At 41.1% G+C, this 20,597-nt stretch overlaps 1 protein-coding gene across 1 annotated transcript; it reads left to right on the top strand.

Annotated features, from left to right (window-relative positions):
- The first annotated feature begins 1,574 nt into the window (after nucleotides 1–1,574).
- col1a1b (collagen, type I, alpha 1b) lies at nucleotides 1,575–19,977 on the top strand. Its single transcript, XM_026178212.2, has 51 exons — nucleotides 1,575–1,845; nucleotides 3,226–3,414; nucleotides 3,987–4,003; nucleotides 4,110–4,148; nucleotides 4,892–4,984; nucleotides 5,540–5,602; nucleotides 5,696–5,740; nucleotides 5,920–5,973; nucleotides 6,268–6,321; nucleotides 6,552–6,605; nucleotides 6,829–6,882; nucleotides 6,977–7,030; nucleotides 7,140–7,184; nucleotides 7,359–7,412; nucleotides 7,575–7,619; nucleotides 7,807–7,860; nucleotides 9,003–9,101; nucleotides 9,206–9,250; nucleotides 9,336–9,434; nucleotides 9,538–9,591; nucleotides 9,690–9,797; nucleotides 10,057–10,110; nucleotides 10,259–10,357; nucleotides 10,442–10,495; nucleotides 10,582–10,680; nucleotides 10,833–10,886; nucleotides 11,015–11,068; nucleotides 11,239–11,292; nucleotides 11,399–11,452; nucleotides 11,566–11,610; nucleotides 11,717–11,815; nucleotides 13,228–13,335; nucleotides 13,597–13,704; nucleotides 14,083–14,136; nucleotides 14,255–14,308; nucleotides 14,436–14,543; nucleotides 14,766–14,819; nucleotides 14,952–15,005; nucleotides 15,103–15,264; nucleotides 15,358–15,465; nucleotides 16,140–16,247; nucleotides 16,386–16,439; nucleotides 16,519–16,626; nucleotides 16,725–16,778; nucleotides 16,899–17,006; nucleotides 17,314–17,367; nucleotides 17,474–17,581; nucleotides 17,663–17,945; nucleotides 18,046–18,236; nucleotides 18,334–18,576; nucleotides 18,683–19,977. Exons 1-51 carry the CDS (start codon nucleotides 1,764–1,766, stop codon nucleotides 18,827–18,829), a joined length of 4,335 nt encoding a protein of 1,444 aa, XP_026033997.2. The 5' UTR covers nucleotides 1,575–1,763; the 3' UTR covers nucleotides 18,830–19,977.
- The last annotated feature ends 620 nt before the right edge of the window (nucleotides 19,978–20,597 follow it).

Raw genomic sequence — 20,597 nt, forward strand, 5'->3', positions numbered from 1 at the left:
TTTTTGAGGCAGATACTATGAATTAGCCTAACTATGAATAGGAAAACATACAAAAACTTTTAAATTTCAGATGTAATAAATTACCATAGGAACAATTCTTTACAATAGCTGACATGGTGGTTTTGGGCCTTGTTTGTACTATTATGTTGTTTTTATGTTTTTCTTCTGTCTTTATTGCTCCAGGTAGAATGATAAATATTGTATAGTATATAGCCGTGGGACTTACCTTCACTGCAGTATGCATTGTACTTTTTATGTTGGTATGAGGTTTTTTAAAATTAAAAGATTTCCTTTAATTTTGGGGTGACAAAACTGAAAAAAATTATTTTCCCCCAATGCAGAATCGACTATCTAACATGCTTTTTTCCTTTTTTGATCAGTTCCTGATGGAGTCTCATACATCATCATTGTATCGTCAATATTGTTTCTTATATCTTCACTGTTTCCACTTAATGGAGGACAAGATAGCTTGAATGTAAAAAAACAAAACTCAAAAAAGATGAAGCAGAAAGAGGCAGAGTAAATGAAAGGTCAGATTGGGCCACACTGTAGTTGCAGAAGCTGCAACGTGTCCACAGTTAAAGCAGACTGCTTTGTGGACTTGCCAGATTTTTTTTCACGCTCTCTCTTTCCCTCCTTCTCCATCTCTAACATCATGGGATGTCCTATGTTTTTGGGGAATGGGAGCTTTTGAAACAGAAACATGGATGTTTTCAAACTGTGTCAATCTTTCTTATTGGTTGTTGCTAATGCCAACAAAACACCAAATCTGTAAGCAATGTTATTGGTGATTGAGGAAGAGTTAAGATAATTAGGGGAAACATAATGGGTTATAATATGTTAATATTTTGTGAAGGCATCAAACTTGCAGTTACTTATACTTGTAACTGGATTTAATAAATCTATGTAAAATACTTTATTTGAATATGAACACATATGTTCTGTACACACAGAACACTGGTGTAATCTGCAATGTCCTGCAGATGCTTGATACTCGAAAGTGTTTAGGCCCCAAGAATAAAGAAATGGACCATAAGACCATAAAATGAATTCTTTTCAGCTTAAGTTTGAATAAATTTACTTGAATTGAATACATTTACATATACATACACAAAATGTTTCTCTACAAACATGTAAGGAGTCCCAAAATATCCTGTTTAATCTTGTTACTCTTCGTGCGTAAATTACGCAAACTTCTCTTCGGCTGAATTCCTCAAACATTGCGTTGAACCCTTTACATATATAAAATAAATAAATAAAATAAAACTCCCGTCATGAAATAAAACTGTGAAAAAGAACTCAACTTCCTGCACATCTGAAAGCAAACAGCTGCTCAGCATATCGATGAACACGGGAAAGACAAAACGCCTCAACACGAGTGTCAATTAAGAAAATCCACGGAGCGTTAAGAAGATAAAACACGTCTGCGCGGTGGAGAGCCTGCGTGTAAATGATGCCTTTCCTCATCATCCACGTTTGAGCTGAAACGTGAACTTGTTTGACATGTTCTAAGACGGCCCATCTCTCTGATGAAGGAGGGCCTCTGACTTGAACATGTACAAGTTATCTGCTGCGCACAGGACCTCCCCAAAAGTTTAGGCATATAAAAGCCAAGTTAACTCATTTGTTTAGGCAGTAGGGAGTTTCTGCTAGGGTCTGGATTGGAGTTACACACAGACCGGACCCTACCGTGTATGAGTGGTGTCTGAGGAGATAGAGGATTCCCCTTTTCCGCAAAGAATCTACATGTCTAATATTTAGACATGTTCAGCTTTGTGGATATTCGGTTAGCGCTTTTGCTCAGCGCAACAGTGCTTTTGGCGAGAGGTCAAGGCGAGGATGATAGTAAGTATCACTTTCAAACATTGATTTGAGTTGTTTTTGGAGCGTTGGCACCCTCAGGATGTGGATAGCCAGCAAAGGATGCTGAGCAGTTTGCTGGTGCTGATCGTCCTCTGCGGGATACCCGACTCCAGTGGGCAGACATGGTGAAAGTTGTTACACAGTGAGGCGCTTTGGTGGTTTCTTTGGAGACTTGGAAGCGAGTAGGAATTTATAGACTGGATTTTTTCCATTATTGACTGCTCCTTTCACTGGCATGCAGATACATGCTCAGTGTGCGTCCTCCTGCTGGAGTGCAAACCTGAAGGGAGCAGCTGCATTGTGTCTGATGCGCAGTGACAGGACAATGGTTCCATGAGATCTGAAGCAAATTTAGATAGGCGAATGAGTCTGATAAAACAAATCGTTTATATCTGTTTTGTCTGGAAAGCAGTCTTCTCTAGTTTTATAAGTTTGCGTTCTAGCTGATAAGCATGCGTCAAAGCCTGTAAGACTTGATCTTTAATCAACAGTTCACCAAAAACGCATCAAGAGAGAGCAGACAGAATTAATTTTGGTAATCAAGTGTGAGAAATTACTGTTTCAGTTGAAAAGGCAAAACTTCATGTCTAATGTCTAAGAAGCACACCGAATTAAACGTTTTTTCAGGCTGTGTAAAACTGGACACGGTTACCTGAAAAAAAGCGAGAATGGAAAAATCGCTTAAGTCTGACGTCGACCGTTAAAAACGCCAGTCTAGACGTCAATTAATCACCAAAGCAGCCTGGGCGCGGAAGGTGGTTTTTTTGCAGGGTAACAGCGCCGCTTTGTGGCAAATACTGGAACTGTGCATTCATCCTCCCATTTCTCTGGCCCAACCTCATATCCACTGCCTGACATCTGCGTAGGCCCCACGAAAGTTTCCGTTCAGCGTTATAATCAAATGTTTCAGGAGGGAACATCTACATAGGACAGTTGGACAAGACCATTACTACCCCTTATCTCTCTGCAGCCAGAATTTCTATATTTGACAGGCTCAAATTATATGTAGTTCCTGTAGATGTGCCTGGATGTTAGACTTTATTACATGCTCCTTTCCTGATCACACATCAGTCACCAAACACACAGTTTTCTAAGGTCAATAACAGCCCACAGTTTTTATATAAAATATGCCAGCTTTGTGTTTGTGTTATTTAGAGTCTGGTCTACGTGGTACTAGCTCCCTTGATCTCTTATATGAATTTGATACAGTCTTTAAGCAAAAGCCCATCCACCATAATGTACACCTGTGCAGGTGTAGCAATTCCAAACTATCCAATCTAAACACAAATTAGTTGTACTAACTTCTAGAACTTATGTTCTCATCACATTATCGCCTAACTCATCGTGATTTTCTTGTCTCAGGAACATTTGGCAGCTGCACATTAGATGGACAGTTGTACAACGACAAGGATGTATGGAAACCAGAACCCTGCCAGATCTGCGTCTGCGACAGCGGAACTGTCATGTGCGACGAGGTGATCTGTGAGGACACATCCGACTGCGCCGATCCCATTATTCCAGACGGAGAGTGCTGCCCTATCTGCCCTGATGGTACTGCTCACCAATTCCGAGCTTTATTTAGCTTTTTGGCACCACCCACTTTCCCTTTTGCTCCATCTTTGACCAGCCATGGCTTTCTGCCCTCAAAAGGACTCAATGCCCTTGGCCTTCCTGCCTGCCTATCTGCCTGCTTGTTTAAGGATTTTTCATTCAGAACCGAATCATTTTGGATTACGTTTTGATCCCTAAATTTTTAAATGTGAATTCTTTTAACAATGGATTATCCCTGCTCTTTGGCAAAGTTTGGCAATGATTATATAATTTCCCATTCAGTCCACATATGCAGTGAAAGTAGAGGGTTCTGCTGAACTTATACCTACTTTCCTATTTTTTCCACTGCAAAACTTACTTAGCAGTAACGTTTTAGATTGGGTTGGAGTTGATAATTATGAGAAATCCAGCATTTCATGGATGATTCAGCCTTCACTCACAAGTAACTACAGACAACTTATTGCTTACAGTTACCCATCACTTTCGCCTTTTCCATTATCTTTAAATATGAATAAATGTGTCTCCTATGAACATTAAAGAGGTGCTGACATTTTTTTTCTGTTTGTTTCCAGGTCAAGATTATCCTGAGGTACCTTTCCCTTTTGATGATGATTATTTTTATTAGTCTTATTATTATTATATCTAATTATGTTGTATATGAATTAGCATAACTCCAGTTTTCTGTCTGTCCATAGCCAACTTCCGAAGGACCCATTGGCCCCAAGGGAGACCCGGTAGGTGCTGCATTATTTAAATTATTAAAAACATTCATACTATTGAAGACATCTTCTGTTTGTCTGTCAGTACAAGTGACAGATAAGTTTTTTACATATATATATATATATATATATATATATATATATATATATATATATATATATATATATATATATGGCCATTTGTCTGTTTAAAACTGACAAAGGGTCTGTTATCTCTTTCAGAAATATGGTTTTCTTCTGAAATGTGTTGAAACAAAGATGGTTGTTTTTTGCTGTTCTCATGAGACATAATAATATTTTATTCAGCTTTAGTTCCAAATCTTTTGAATCACCATAATTGGTGCATAACAGGTGGCTGGTTGTGTTTGTTTTTAGAAGGAGGATGTTTTGTTTCCTATATTCTTGTCTAGCTAAAAATGTCAAAATAGACACAATCACTATGCATCAGCTAAGTGAGCCCTCACAAACTGATTTGATGAACTGATTTTCTGATGAAGCTGCTTGTTACTGATGACCTTTGATAATTAGGTCAGAAGGTCAAAAGGTCATTGCAAACTTCACAAGTGATTAAAGACAAATTGGAGGAGGAGGAGAAACATTAGGGCCAACTTTGAAGCTTTTTTAAGTACTTAAAACTACATCTGCATCACTTCTTTATATTGTAAGATCCTTTATATTTGCTATTAAGCTTTGTGAAATTAAGAAAAATAATTGAAATAACTAGCCCTGAATATTGCTAATTAATCTTTTTCCCCCAGGGTCCTCCTGGTTATCCTGGCGGTAATGGAATCCCTGGCGATCCTGGCCCACCTGGCCCCCCTGGCCCCCCTGGCCCCCCTGGCCTTGGCGGAGTAAGTATCATCGCATCAGAACATCCAAGACAGGGACTGAGTTTTGTTGATGACAAATGAGACCCATCTCATTTTCCATGTTACTTCTGCTATCTGGCATGGATTGTCTTCAGTTCTATACTGAACGCCAATTTAATAATCAAGGTGCTGAAGATTTCACTTCAAAGCTGGGACAGTTCCTCCATGTGTATTTCAGCACTGAGAGTACTGACAGCTCCCTTCTCCTCACATTAATGTCTCAAAGTGAAGAGTGCTCGAAGTTTATCTAGTGACCTGAACTGATACATAAAAGGATTCTTACTATTTTAAAATCTCCATGTTTGAATAGATCACATTGATTTCCATACAGAACATCCTATTCCTACCTTAGAAAACGAGTCTTTACACTATAGGGTGTGTGTTAGCAAGTGACTATGTAACATACAACAGTGACCTAACAGTAGGGGGGAAGATGGTGTGCTGTGCAAAGTTTTTCATGCTCTTCTATTGTCTTCCACTACAGTAACTGTACCTTGAGGTGTTTGGTGATTAACTCTTTGTGTGCTCCTCCCACAGAACTTCTCTCCTCAATATTCTGACCCCTCAAAATCTAGTGGCCCACCTGTTCCTGGCCCAATAGTAAGTAGGTTTTATCTCTCTCAAAATACCCTCATTTGATAATTATGTATAGGTGCAAGTATTTATTGGCTTCTTCTCTGCCTTCGTCAATAGGGTCCTATGGGTCCCCGTGGTCCTCCTGGATCTTCCGGCCCCCCTGTAAGTATTTCTCTATTAAATAAACGGTAGTCCAAGTATTCCATGCATTTGTAAAACCATGCAATTACAATAGGCCAGAGATTTCTTCCCTACATGTTTTCTTGCTTTAGATGTAAAACAGGAAAATGAATACTTTAAAGAAGCTATTACACTGAAATGTTTCTCTCGTTGTCCCTCAGGGTCCTCAGGGTTTCACTGGACCTCCTGGAGAGCCTGGTGAGCCCGGAGCTTCTGTGAGTATACATGACGTTCTACTAAACCTCTACCTTCCCTTGTTTTGTCTGTGCCTTTTTCCAGTTCGAGCTAGTGTAAAAGTTGGTTGTGAACCCCAGAAAGTCTTTAGACAGAATACTTCCTGTATTCATTCTACTTCCTGTTTTAATCACTGACCTACTGACACAAATCACTTTTTTCATGCCAACCAATTCCCTGTGCTGTACCTAGAGCAGCACAGAGCATATTCAGACACTTGCTTAAAATAGTCAGCAGTGTGTTTTGCTAATCCAGTAATTTATTGGTGTTTTTAGGGTCCAATGGGTTCTCGTGGTCCTGCTGGTCCCCCTGGAAAGAATGGAGATGATGTAAGTGATCTATTGAGAATTTTATTTCATGTCTATGCTTGTTTGCTGGGACACTTCATACAGAAATGTCATGCCTAGCTAACTGGGACACATAACTAATATTGGTTCACTTAAAATAGTGAATATGCTATTCTTTTAAATGTGTTGAGGTCTGTAATTGCTTTTGTTGATTGTTTGTTTGCACGAGCTTACTTCATATTCCTCATCGCGTCTCTGTGTGTTTACAACAGGGTGAGGCTGGCAAACCTGGACGCCCCGGTGAGCGCGGAGCTGCTGGACCTCAGGTGAGTGGTTCCCACTAGGGCAAAGGTCAGGAGATGGTAGGCCAAAAATGAAACCTAAACTGAGAAAAGCTGTTATTCAGCATGTATGTAGGGGCAAACAAGTTGTTGTGAAATATATTCATTTCCACATATTTATCCATTATGTTTAGTTTTCCAGGCCTCATTGTGCTACCTTCCAAATGCAGTCGAAGTTATTCACATCGTTCTTCTTTTTCTCATCTAGGGTGCTCGTGGATTCCCTGGCACCCCTGGACTTCCAGGCATCAAGGGACACAGAGTGAGTCTGAATAGTAATAAAAAGAAAAAAAAATCACTTTTAAACAGTTATGAGTGGTGATTGAGTTTAAAATGCTCGCTAATTTTCTTTGTAGGGCTTCAGCGGTCTAGATGGAGCCAAGGGAGACTCTGGACCTGCTGGCCCTAAGGTAAGATTTCACAATGATTGCATTTCATTGTGAAATGATATTAATCTGCATCTTTATAAAACCACAATTTAAAGCTGATCTCTTGTCTTTTTCCTGTATTTGTTTACAGGGAGAGCCTGGCGCTTCTGGTGAGAATGGTATCCCCGGTGCCATGGTATGTTTTTGCTCCCATTAATCAAGTTGTTGACATATGAATCATTTTAAGGATTAAACACTGTTTTGTAATAACAGTTCAGATTAGATGCAGCACTGCCATTTTTTCCAACGCATATCTTCAAAAACTAGGCCAAACCTTCTTGTGACCTTGGTTTGTTTTTGTCTTTTCTAGGGTGCTCGTGGTCTTCCCGGAGAGAGAGGCCGCCCTGGAGCTCCCGGCCCTGCTGTAAGCACTTTTCCTCTCCTTAGTCACTTATTAAAAGACCCATAATTACTACTGAAAAACAACACAAAAGCTGGGAGATTGTTGTGTTCTTCTCTCATGTTTCGTGTCTTACTATTGGTTGGATCTGAAAATATTTGATGTAATCTCTTCTCTCCTCTGCAGGGTGCTCGTGGTAATGATGGCAACACCGGTCCTGCTGGTCCTCCTGTAAGTACTGAATTTTGCATTGTTCATTTCAAATTCATTCGAGACTATAATTTAGATCTGTCCACAAAATGCTTTAGTAAGAGATTCATACCATAAACGAAGGGATTCTTCCTCAGCTTTCCAATCAATTTATTACAATGTTTGTGGCTCAGCATTGTGTCTTAATATGCTCTATATTAAATTTCAGGGACCTACTGGATCTGCTGGCCCCTCTGGATTCCCTGGCGGTGCTGGTGCTAAGGTAAGTCACCCAAAAGAGTTCAAGAGTACATATGATATCATAATAGCTTTCCTGATTGACCTTTATATTTATAACCATTAGATAATGTTGACAGTAAAGCTCTCTCAAGTCTAATCTCAAAATTTAGGTAGCCAAGGAAAGCTTTGGAGAACCATGACAATATTTTAGCTTATTATCCCCTTAATCCCTCACTAGGTGTCTCATCAACTCCCCAAGTATTAGTAGCTTATTAGTAGAACATTACAGGGACTCTGTGTGATTATGCCTTGTTTGGACTTAAAATGAGCAAACTTCCTGGTAAGAATTGTGTAGAAGCTACATACATCTAACTCAAGAAACACAGAATTTCCCAAAATGAGAAATTTGTGTCCAATGTCATGCATCTCTCCTCTCCCATGAGAAAGGTCTCGGCTTAACCCACTTCAATCTTTTCTTACACATCTGGTCTGTAAAGCTCTTTGAATGCCTAAAGCTTCTTGGCACTGGTCAGATTTCACCCTCAGGCCATTTGAATTACAATATACTCCAAGGTTAGCATGGATTGTAGCCTATTACCCAAGCAGTAAAATTGCTAATAGCGTATTTAGCCTAATACTGTATACTTCAGGTGAACAGTCTAACCACCAGATGGCATCAGTAGGCTTCTAATGGCGCCTCTCCTTCCTGATGCCATTACCGAAGGAGCTATTTTAAATATCCTGTAACTTTCACCTACTATGATGTCACAAATTCCTGATTTATTTTAGGAATAAAGAGGAGGAGAATAAAAAAAACAGTCATGATGACAGAACAATCATGCAGTTTGAAGTTTCTTTCTAGATAAATCACTTTAGGATTATTGTGGGGACAGTTATGTCTCTAAAAACACACATTATTTGTGCTCAAATTCCTTCATAAATAATATTGTTAGGTGCATGTGTTACGCTCAAAATACATTTTATTTTCCACTTGTATAGCTAAGAGCAATACACCATAGCTTTGATAGAAAATTGCCTGTCTTTTGAGTGATATTTAGTGTGTATATAATATTTAATCTTTAAATTATGTTTCTGATGTTCAGTGTGGTCTCCTTCTCCTTTATCAGAGCACAGACATAATATTGGCGGTGCAGATTTATGAAATATTTTTGTCTTTGTGCACAGGGAGAGACTGGTGCTCCAGGAGGCCGTGGATCTGAGGGACCCCAGGGAGCACGTGGTGAGCCTGGTAACCCCGGACCTGCTGGACCCGCTGGACCTGCTGTGAGTAGATGCTCAACTTACACATACCATCATGTCTATCTCAGATGTTATAATAAAAAAACACTGAACAATTTCAACATTTTATATTATTCCTCTTTTAACAGGGTGCTCCTGGATCTGATGGTTCCGCTGGCTCTAAGGGTGCTCCTGTAAGTATCATTTACAATGATTACATTTATTCCATTTCAGTCCTGCACATGAAGTGTGCTTACACCCCACATTTTCCATCTGTAGGGTGCTGCTGGTATTGCTGGTGCTCCTGGCTTCCCCGGTAGTCGTGGTCCTGCTGGAGCTCAGGGAGCTGTTGGTTCTCCTGGCCCTAAGGGTAACAATGTGCGTTGGCAATTGATTTAGTGTTTTTTAATGTTTTTGTCATTATTTTATAGATCCTAGATTACCTGATAGCTAAATAAAATGTGTATGCTTCTGCCAACAGGGTGACCCTGGTCCCTCTGGTCCTAAGGGAGAGCCTGGTGCCAAGGGAGAGCCTGTAAGTTTCAAAATACAATGATCCTGAACAGTTTCCACTGCATCTTGCCAAGATAATAAATTCATGCTTGGTTTAATGAAATTTCCTTTCTTTTGCAGGGACCCGCTGGAGTTCAGGGACTTGCTGGCCCCTCTGGTGAGGAGGGAAAGAGAGGAGCTCGTGGAGAGCCTGGTGGTGCTGGACCCCGTGGACCCCCTGGAGAGCGTGTATGTTTGTCCCTCTTTATCTTCGACCATGTGAAATTGTGTGCCTTATGGAAAACAGCATTAAAATAGCCAACACTCTCACCATCACTCATTATGTTTTAATTGAAAATGTCCATGTTGAAACCCTTTGATTTCTTTTTCTACAAAGTGTTCTGAAATTGCAGTGTGCTAAATTCCCACGGGGATTCATCTTAGTAGTTGGAGCCCAGCACCTACTTCCCTTTTAATGACTTGGTCGGTGTCTCTGTTCTTCCATTAGGGTGCCCCTGGTGCTCGTGGTTTCCCTGGTGCTGATGGAGGTGCTGGTGGCAAGGTGAGTTAGTCAACTAAAATCACTTAGCCACCTTACTCCAACTTATTCAAACCTATCAGAATAGCTAAACAAGCCATTACTGATCATTTAAGTCATAAATTGTATCCAGTATCACAGCTTCTAGATCTTTTATTAACTTATATTACAGGGTGCCCCAGGTGAGCGTGGTTCCCCTGGCCCAATGGGAGCTCAGGGAGTCACTGGTGAGTCTGGAAGCCCTGGTGCTCCTGGTGCCCCTGGACTGAAGGTTAGCACGATGATGTACTTCTTCAAATGCAACATTTCTGTGATGTTTTGGTCATGAATTTTACACATTAACTGTTCTCCTCAGGGTATGACTGGTAGCCCTGGAAGCCCTGGACCTGATGGCAAAGCTGGACCTGCTGTAAGTATTGAGCATCAAATAAACATATGTTATATGTTACATCACTCTTAGAACTTCATTTTTTGTTTTGTTTTTTTTATATCTAGGGTTCTCCTGGACAAGATGGTCGCCCTGGACCTCCTGGCCCCGGTGGATCCAGAGGACAGCCTGGAGTTATGGGATTCCCCGGACCCAAGGGAGCTTCTGTGAGTTTACAGAGCTTTTCTGCTCATTGTCTTTCCAGATGTCATGGATGTGATTTTTCTTTTTAGCCCATAGAAATTAGTTTAAATAGAAATAATAGAGCAGAATTTCCCCATGTGGCAGATATAAATATGCACTTATTTCTTTTTACTAGGGTGATGGTGGTAAACCTGGTGAGAGAGGTGCAACTGGACCTGCTGGCGCTGTTGTAAGTAATTATACTTTTTCCACTTAAACAGTCACTTAAAACAAGTTCCACCATTAAAGACTGTATATATTAATATAATAGTGGAAACAGAGTGTAACAGTCGAGCATTTGGCTGTTTTTAATCACAGGGTGCTCCAGGCAAAGACGGTGATGTTGGTGCTCCTGGACCTTCTGGCCCCGGTGTATGTATCTTATCTGCATTATTAAACAGAAATTATGTTTGCATAGCATTTGAGTAGTTTGATGTATCAGAGGACAGAAGCCATAGTTGTATCTTTTATGTGGCTGACATGGATGCTTATGGTGAATCAGAGTTTGCATTGTATCATTTTGTTCTCGTCTTTTTGTTTAGGGACCTGCTGGAGAGAAAGGAGAGCAGGGACCCGCTGGACCTCCTGGATTCCAGGTGGGCTTTAGACATTATTCCAACAGCCACAGCACTCTCATATCTATTGTTGTGTTATAACGTCAGTTGATAACCCTAAAACATTGTACCTTTCATCCCTGTGCAGGGACTTCCTGGACCCCAAGGTTCTACTGGTGAGACTGGCAAGCCTGGTGAGCAGGTATGTAGTCAGTTACAAAGGACACACTAGAACCAGCTTTCCCCCCTTCTGTCTTCATGTTGACACAGTAAGTCAGACGTCATAACCCTCTCCCTTCTCCTTCTTTTATTCAGGGTGCTCCTGGTGAGGCAGGACCTTCTGGCCCATTTGGACCAAGAGTGAGTATCCCCTCTGTTGCAGAAGCAAAACATTTTCAGCTCCTGTGGTAGACATCAACTTACTGGCAAAACATTTTGTGGCTGATGAGTTCCTTCTTTCCTTCAGGGTGACAGAGGATTCCCTGGTGAGCGTGGTGGAATTGGAATTGCTGGCCCAACCGGACCCCGTGGTGCTCCTGGACCCGCTGGTAACGATGGACCTAAGGTAGGTCAGAAAAACGTCTAAACGATGAAGAAACTTTACTGATTTGGCATTTGAGATTCCTTTTTTTTTCTTGCTGTGTGTCAAATCCAGTCCATTTTTTGAAATGGCACAGAAATAAAATTGAAAAATCTACCTGATGTCAAGTTGTAAACCACCAAAAACTAAACACATATTTACTCAGGTATGTTTCTACTCCCAGCTTTTCTCAGAAAACAAGGAGAGCAAACTATTCAGTATTTCTGCCCTTTGTTTTTAAGTTCTTCTTTTATAGTATAAACCAGCCTGCCTGGACATTTAAACGACACATTCATTAAAAATCAGATGTTCAGAGTGGATATGGCACCAAGAATAATCATATTTATATAAAGACTTAAAAGTAGCAAGCAAGTTATTTATGTTGCAAAGGAACTGTAAGGTTTTCAGTTCAGAAATGTTTGTCACAGTCCTATTTATTTGCATTTTAAAGATAGAGGACACATTTTTCAACCCAGACCTCACCTGGATCGCATATAAAAATGATCTAGTGTTTGTAGCTGCTGTGCAACACTATTAAACCATCACAAAACTCATATGTTAAAAACACACTCCTGTATATCGTAGATTAGTTTGCAGGTCTGTTTTTATCACTACATATTTGATTGGTAGATCCTTATGCAGGGTTCCTGTTGCAGCCCCAATCTTCTCCTGGGATTAAACTAGGGATCTTTTGCCTGTTAGGTAAAGGTGTAACCCGCCACACTATAAAGCCAATAGATTTTACCTCCTCTGTACTTGTAAAAAGGTAATTTTAGCATTTTGTATGTATATTCTTTCATTTCAAGAATAAACAATAATATATTTAGAGCATATAGAGCAAGCTTTCTGCTTCAACATGTTGTCATTAGTCTATGGCTTCACATGCTTAAGGTTTAAAGAAACTGCTAAACATAAATGTGTACAAGCAAAACAGTAGCAGTAAAGGTGTTTTTTTCATCCACAGGTGACTTTGTGGACAATTTATATTTGCTTTTATGACAGAAACAACCTGAGCTTCAGATTCAACAGAAAGCAATATCAGAGATCCAGAAAAACACATTAACACCCATCACCTGGTGGTAATCAGCCTGTAATGTCACGCCTGTAAAGATAATTCTTCACTTTAGTTTTGCAGGTTTGAGTGCAAAACTAATTAACCCATGAGTTAGAGAAACTAGAAAATGCTGCAAAACAACAAATGTCTCAAGACTAAAATCACTGGGCATTGGTGCAAATAACTAAAATAAGATTTAGGACCAGCAAAATTCTCCTTTTCTTAAACTCATTGTGCTTATCATAACAGAAACAAATCTACCAACATGGTTCATTTGTTGAGCTCCAGTGACCTGTATTAGCTGGATAACAATGTGAGTCTTCCTGTTTTTGTGTGTACCCAGGGAGAGCCTGGTGCTGCCGGTGCCCCCGGTGGTTTGGGATCCCCCGGTATGCAGGGAATGCCTGGTGAACGTGGAGCCGCTGGTCTCCCCGGTGCCAGAGGAGAGAATGTGAGTATCACACCAATCCCATTTGTATAAAGAAAAAGGCGTGCACAGTTCGATTTTCTCATCATTAAATTTTTTTAAGCTCAGTGAATATAAAATATCTTATGTATTATACCTGTTATATCATGTGAAATCTTATATCATGTTTTCCCAATATTTAATAAAGATTTAATTACTCTAGAAATGTTGTAATGATTCAAATAACTGTAGCTGTGTAATTTTTATATCAACACAAGTAACTTTTTGTAACCTTTCTCTTTTTAGGGTGAGGCTGGTGGCAAGGGAGCTGATGGTGCCCCTGGCAAAGATGGCCCACGTGGTCTGACCGGTCCTATTGGAGTCCCCGGACCTCCCGGTGCTCAGGGTGAGAAGGTGAGATTGGACAAAAAATTGGTTTTGGCCTTCAAATATTAGCTGTTCGAGTTTAATAATTTTACAGGACCTTTTCTTCATTCAATTTTCATGTCTGGAGTGAAATTTGTTAGTAGTCTTACAACATTTTTACCCACACTTACAGTATGCATAAGTCAATGTCATAATTATATGAAACATGATGAATAGCATGCCACATTAATGCAATATTAAAAGATAATAAGACCAACCATGAGTTAAATAGAAATTCAGTGCTTTACTTAATTTTGGCTTTAATGTGGATTATCTGCAAGTGTCATTGATCATAAAATACGTGATTGGGATTAGCAACCAATGTGCCTACTGACCTCCTTTTTTCTCCTTCACCTCTGGTTTTAGGGTGAGCCTGGTGCTGTTGGAGTTGCTGGACCTAGTGGTCCTCGTGGTTCCCCTGTAAGTTCTTTTCTAAACTCAAAATCAGATTAAAACCTGGGGAAAAACAATCAAAATATTTATAACTCTGATATGCACATTATTATGACTGAATGACCTTTCTTTATTACTTCAACAGGGTGACCGTGGTGAGCACGGACCTCCTGGAGCTGCCGGATTTGCTGGACCTCCTGTAAGCCCCTTTTTTTTCACTAATTTAGATGCTTAAAAAAAAGTCACATTTGTTGACTTTGGATAACATTTGAGACGCAAAAAAAGCCATGCATTGATGCATTTCTTCTTTTCATCTCCAACCTCAGGGTGCTGATGGTCAGCCTGGTGCTAAGGGCGAGAGTGGTGACAGTGGACCCAAGGGAGATGCTGGTCCTCCTGGACCTACCGGACCTGCTGGAGCTGCTGGTCCTCAGGTAGATTGACCTTCATTGTGATTTGTAGTATACATCTGGTGAATATATAGTAAATGGAATAGAATAAATGGAATAAAATGTTCTGGGGGGTTTTGCACCGTAGATTCATTATTGTGTTCATAAGAAATTGCATATACTGTTTACATAAACATTCATATTTTTCCTATTTTAATTAGCATTGTTGGTATTAGATGCCTCACTTGCAAATATTTCCGTCAACAGGGACCTGCTGGAGCTCCTGGACCCAAAGGTGCTCGTGGTAGTGTTGGTTCCCCTGTAAGTATTCATTCATATTTTTCTTTTGACACTCTGACTTACAAACTCAATGAGATTATTTGTAGTTACAGTTGCTTATGTGTTTTAAAGCTTCATTGATCACGTATTTGGTTTGGTTGTGTGTCTTGCTAGGGTGCTACTGGTTTCCCTGGACCTGCTGGAAGAGTTGGACCCCCTGGCCCTGCTGTGAGTTTCTGATCATTTTTAGTGCGATCTATCTATGTTATATTGGAACAGCGATCAGTGATTTTTATGTTACCATAACATTGTATGTTGTTTCCAGGGAGCTGCTGGAGCCCCTGGACCCGGAGGACCTACTGGCAAAGATGGAGCAAGGGGAGCTCGTGGTGAGACTGGCCCTGCTGGCCGCCCTGGTGAGGCTGGTGCTGCTGGACCCCCAGGACCTAGTGGCGAGAAAGGATCTGCTGGTTCTGATGGAGCCCCTGTAAGTCACTGTTACCCTTTTGGTCCATAATAGATATTCTATGTGTTTTTTGAAAGTCTAAAACATAACTAACCATTATTTCCTTATGTGCAGGGTGCCCCTGGTATCCCTGGACCCCAAGGTATTGCTGGACAGCGTGGTATTGTAGGTCTCCCTGGACAGCGTGGAGAGCGTGGTTTCGGTGGTCTGCCTGGACCATCTGTGAGTTTGTGTCTGAAATCCTTTATGTCTGCTTATATAGGGGGTTCTGTGTAGGGGACAATACAGTGAGCTCAACCAGAAGATGAAAAAAAAAACTTAGACTACTTGGTTCATTTTCTTGAGTCTGTTAATTACATCACTTAAAACATGACAGATCAAAGTAACAGCATGCATTTGTTGTGATAAACACACATTATATATAATACACTTATCCAATTAAATTATTAGGTCAAATATATTTTGGAGTCTATATTGTCATGCTCTGCCCTTTTGACCTGTAACCTTCAGCATTTGTTTGGACACAACTTTTTGTAATGCATTGTCGAATACTGAGGCTAAAGGAATAATAACTAGTACTGCAAAGAGCAAACTCACTATGAAATATATAATTAGTAGCAAAGAAATTTGGACACATACAATGTTAAATAAACCATCCTTGTGTAAGGACATGGCAATATTACAATATTCCTTGGGAAATATTCCACAGTTTTCCTTTTGTCCATCTGACATCACACAGACTAAAGGTGAAAGACCAGCTAATATCTGATTTGATCACATTGGACATTTGGGTTCTCATATGCGTCTCTCTCTCTGGGTGGTGCTTAGAAAGGTTCAGCTCTGCAAAGAGCATCCACAGGAATCTAGAGGACTGACTTCTTATGCACTTTCTTTAGGGTGAGCCTGGAAAGCAGGGACCATCTGGACCTGTCGGTGAGCGCGGACCCCCTGGACCTGCTGGACCCCCTGGACTGTCTGGTCCAACTGGAGAGGCTGGCCGTGAGGTAAGAAGTCCCTTTTTTCTGTACTTTAACCATTAATTGGGCTAATCGGGCTACTCAGGTAGTACAATTAAAAATGCACTCACAATTCCCACAAATTCAGTTTCGCTGGCGAACATCTTTACTGCTTTACTTCCACAGGGATCTCCTGGTCATGATGGTGCACCTGGTCGTGATGGTCCTTCTGGCCCTAAGGTAACCCTATTTAACTTGGCTAATTTGATAATATTGACATGCATGAAACTATCTTCTCACTGGAAATGTGCACTCATAGGGAGACCGTGGTGAGACTGGCTTGGGTGGTCCCCCTGGACCTCCTGGTGCTCCTGGAGCTCCTGGAGGAGTTGGCCCCTCTGGCAAAACTGGTGACCGTGGAGAGAGTGTAAGTCCACTTTGTAGCTACCTTGAGCACATTTAAACAAAATGAACACACTTGTGATTTTTTCTGAATTCATATGTTCATATCTTTCTTTCCTTTAGGGTCCCTCTGGTCCTGCTGGTCCCTCTGGCCCTGCTGGTGCTCGTGGTCCTTCTGTACGTTTTTCATTGTATAATATGTATTATTAATATGAAACGTAAATTTTACATATTCAAGAAGACTGATTACTGTCTAATGATGAGATGGCATCTGGATCTTCTTTTTCTTTTATTCAGGGTCCAGCTGGTGCTAAGGGAGACAGAGGAGAGGCTGGTGAAGCTGGAGAGAGAGGCCACAAGGGACACAGAGGATTCACTGGTGCATCTGGTCTGCCCGGACCTTCTGTGAGTAACAGTTACCACATTAGCACTTTGGAAGAAATAAAAACTTTGTGCTGATAGCTGCATTTATCCTGTTACCCACAGCTGGATTTGCATTTAAGATTCAGGTGGATATTTACTGGAGTTTATTAAGGTCTTATAAACAGTTGCTAGTTACATCCATCATCAAGTTTTATAAAATACAACATTAATCAGTCTCACTTTTTAAAATTGACTTATGGACTTATTAAACTTGATTTTATCACATTTTCTATATTCTACTATATTTTGTTATACCATAGTTCATGTTAGCATCCTCATCTGTCTCTAGGGACCCCCTGGAGAGAGAGGCCCTGCTGGTGCTTCTGGACCCGCTGGACCTAGAGTAAGTACTACTGTTAACAGACACAAAACTTTCTTTATTTAAAGTTTTCCTTCAAATTTGTCAATCAGTTCAAGGCAAAAGGTGATCATTTGGTTTTCCTCCACAGGGACCTTCTGGATCAAACGGTGCCTCTGGTAAGGATGGTGTGAACGGTTTGCCTGGACCCATTGGACCTCCTGGACCTCGTGGTCGCAATGGAGAGATGGGACCTGCTGTAAGTTGAGCAATTATCATTACTTTATCCATATTCTTACACCTTCAGACAAGTTAAGCAACCCCTGGTGTCTCAAAACAGGGACCTCCTGGACCTCCCGGACCTGCTGGACCTCCTGGACCTCCCGGCAGTGGAATTGAGTTCATCAGCCAGCCTGTTCAGGAGAAGGCCCCTGATCCCCTGCGTGGTGGCCACTACCGCGCTGATGATCCTAATGTCATGCGCGATCGTGACATGGAGGTTGACACCACCCTTAAGACCCTGACACAGAAGGTTGAGAAGATCCGCAGCCCAGACGGTACCCAGAAGAGCCCAGCCCGCATGTGCCGTGATCTGAGGATGTGCCACCCTGAGTGGAAGAGCGGTGAGCGCAGATCAATTCTCTGACACAGCCTTTAGATAAAGTATAACACGAGGGTGAGCTCAGCGTGAGACTTTCTTTTTTTGATGTCCCTGTATTACAGGCATGTACTGGATTGATCCCAACCAGGGCTCTCCTCTGGATGCCGTCAAGGTCCACTGCAACATGGAGACTGGTGAGACTTGTGTCTACCCCAGCGAGTCCACCATCCCCATGAAGAACTGGTACCTCAGCAAGAACATCAGAGAGAAGAAGCACGTCTGGTTCAGCGAGTCCATGACCGGTGGATTCCAGGTGAGAAAACAGAGCAAATGAACAAACCTGGACAGTATTCATGCTTTACTATTAGGCCTGTGACACTATGCGTGCTTCTATTCTCTCCGTCACGCAGTTCCAGTATGGCAGCGATGGAGCTGATCTCGAGGATGTCAACATCCAGATGACTTTCATGCGCCTGATGTCTAACCAGGCCTCTCAGAACGTTACATACCACTGCAAGAACAGCATCGCCTACATGGATTCTGCCACCGGCAACCTGAAGAAGGCTCTGCTTCTCCAGGGATCCAACGACGTCGAGATCAGAGCGGAGGGCAACAGCCGCTTCACATACAGTGTCAGCGAGGATGGCTGCACGGTGAGTTTGCTCTCTCTTTGCCCCAGGGCTAAACTTACACAGGATCCAAGTATAAGAAAAGAGAAACTAATCTCTTACAATGTCTCCTTTCTGTTTCTCTCTACAGTCACACACTGGCACATGGGGCAAGACAGTCATTGACTACAAGACATCAAAAACATCCCGCCTGCCCATCATTGACATTGCTCCTATGGATGTTGGTGCACCTGATCAGGAATTTGGCGTCCAAGTTGGCCCTGTTTGCTTCTTGTAAAAATGAAAGAAATATGGACATGACATTGTTGTTTTTTTTTCTAGCAGTCATCTCTAAATCCTCTTTCTATGCATTCATTTGGCTGCCATTGGTCCACATGCTTAAAACCACTCTACTGAAGACAGTGTTTGTGTCTTTCCAATCATGAGAAGTTTTTTTTGGGACTGCTACTTCAAACGAAACCAACTACGAGGACACTTTAAAAAGAATCTTTTGTTTTCACTGGCAACAAGAAAATAATATATGCTTGTGTAAAATTTCCCCCCGGAGATTAAGACAAACAAAAAAAACAACAACCCAGATCTGCACATGCAATGAAACACAGGTGACTTTTGCCATTTTCTACCACTGCAGAAGGACATTGAAAACAACAAATGATATGTACCATTTTTCTGGTGTTAAATAAATTGTAAAAAGTGTGAAGTGTCTTCTTGTTCTAAATTAATGAGAAAAACACCTGAACGCTGAGCAGACAAAGCAAACACCAGCAAAAGAGCAAGACTAAAAAGCTCACCTTCATTGCAAAATCTAGATGGCTACCTCATAACAAGACATCACCCCCACTTTTTGCTATGTCACACACCACAAGTCTATTGGGGGAACACTAAAACCATTCAAAGGTGCTATTACCGATTCAATGAGGTCCAGCTAGTGGTGTTTGATGGTGAAACTCACACTGTCGTACTGGAATCATTGCCACTTAATGCCTGCAGAACCTTTGGTGCTACTAAATTGACTCCTTGTCTTGTTGTCTATGCAGTGCAATTGTTTTCTTCTTAAGTGTTGGTTTGATAACAGAGGTCCTCTGAAAAAGTGATCACTGCAATTGTATTGCATGCAAATATGTCTGGTTCAATATCATTTTCCCTGCCCATGTGTTCAGTGTTGATCTTTCTGTCTGTTTGCCCCTGTGGAAAACTCCTCTTTACTAAAAAAACAAAAACCAAACAGCACACATCTCCCACCCTGTTGTTTATGTTGTTTGTTGATGTCTTTCTTGCGAAGGGTTTCTTAAAAAAGAATTTGAAGCAGACCCACTTTCATGGTTTAAAAGAGAGATTCTGTACTTATTTTGTACATGTATAATAAATCAAGATGTTTTTAATTATTTTGGGTGCTGAAATAAAGCATGTGAAGTGGTCTACTCAGTGGCAGAGTTTTCACTGTCCTGTTTTGCAACTGTTGTGAAACTGAGGTTTTAGAGAAGATAGCTCACGCTGAAGCTGTTTTTTGGGATTTTTTTAGAGAGCTAGGTCTCTGGCTGAGAGATACAGAAGCAATTTTGTCCATGTGTTTAGAAATCAACTGTTCCACAACAGTTGCACTGACTACTTTTTGTTAAGCAGCAGTGAAAACAAGGCCAATATACCAAACTCTAGCCTTTTTTTGTGCCTAAAAAAGTTATTGGCTCCTTAGCTAAATTTCTTAAGAAACCAAACCTAAAATACTGCAAAATGCAGTTTGAATTATCAGTGAAGCAGCCGTAGTTGTTTCCTTGTCACACTGAAAAACAAGGAGCTAACTTTGCAGAAATGAATGCTTGTCTCAGAAGAGAAAACGCCCATACCAAATGAAGATACACCACCAGCGACTCCTTCTGGATGTCTAATGCAACAATGGCTGCTTCCTGCAGGCAAAGCACAGAAGCAAACTGGAATGAAAATTACTGCTGCAGTGCACTGCAAAGCTGCTATTATTTGCAGGCTTCATAGGCTTTCATCCTGCAAAACCAGATAAAAGCTGCAACCCTTTAAGAAGAGGGTGAACC

The sequence above is a fragment of the Astatotilapia calliptera genome, chromosome 8 (assembly GCF_964374335.1).
Source record: "Astatotilapia calliptera chromosome 8, fAstCal68.1, whole genome shotgun sequence".
NCBI classification, from domain to species: domain Eukaryota; kingdom Metazoa; phylum Chordata; class Actinopteri; order Cichliformes; family Cichlidae; genus Astatotilapia; species Astatotilapia calliptera.